The sequence below is a fragment of the Etheostoma spectabile genome, chromosome 4 (assembly GCF_008692095.1).
Source record: "Etheostoma spectabile isolate EspeVRDwgs_2016 chromosome 4, UIUC_Espe_1.0, whole genome shotgun sequence".
Classification (NCBI taxonomy): Eukaryota; Metazoa; Chordata; class Actinopteri; order Perciformes; family Percidae; genus Etheostoma; species Etheostoma spectabile.
In genome coordinates, this window is record NC_045736.1 from 33004419 (window position 1) to 33004950 (window position 532).

A 532-nucleotide genomic window follows, 5' to 3' on the forward strand; every position below is an offset into this window, starting at 1 on the left:
AAATGTCCTCAGGTCAAAAGTGGCTGCCACTTATCCATCATCTCACAGCCTCTGGTGGTCGTAATGCTGCCAGACCAAACCATCTGGGGGGGGAGGGGGACACTGATGGTCCCCCAGTGGTTCTCCTGTTTGCAGCTGCATGCTACGGGTCATTAACAGACAACTGAAGACTCATTCATCTGGCATTGGTCTGTCTGTCTGTCTGTCTGTCCCCCGGCTGCTGTGGCTGCTCTCGTCCACTTTACAGGCGAGGAGCAGTTCGTCTCCAACGAGCCCATTATCTTTCAATCAAAGAGCCAAAGAAAGGTGTTGCCAGATATAGATTTATAACAGCCCTGACCTGTGACCTCACTTTGGAAAGAAAATACGTGTAAAGTGTCAAAGTGGTCGGTTATTAATATAAGAACTGGTTACTTTATCTAACATTTCACTCTTACCTCTCCCTCTCTCTGCAGGACATGTCAGTTATGGAGGGAGAGTTAGAAATCCTCCTTGGAGAGCTACACATCAAAATGAAAGGTACACACACACA

General features: G+C 47.6%; 1 protein-coding gene across 1 annotated transcript in view; it reads left to right on the top strand.

Annotated features, from left to right (window-relative positions):
- Positions 1-532, top strand: part of ripor3 (RIPOR family member 3) — a 52060-nt gene that overhangs the window by 36616 nt on the left and 14912 nt on the right. The window contains exon 8 of the mRNA XM_032514720.1: positions 456-519. Within this exon, the coding sequence (XP_032370611.1) occupies positions 456-519 (64 nt within the window). The remainder of the gene's footprint in view (positions 1-455; positions 520-532) is intronic.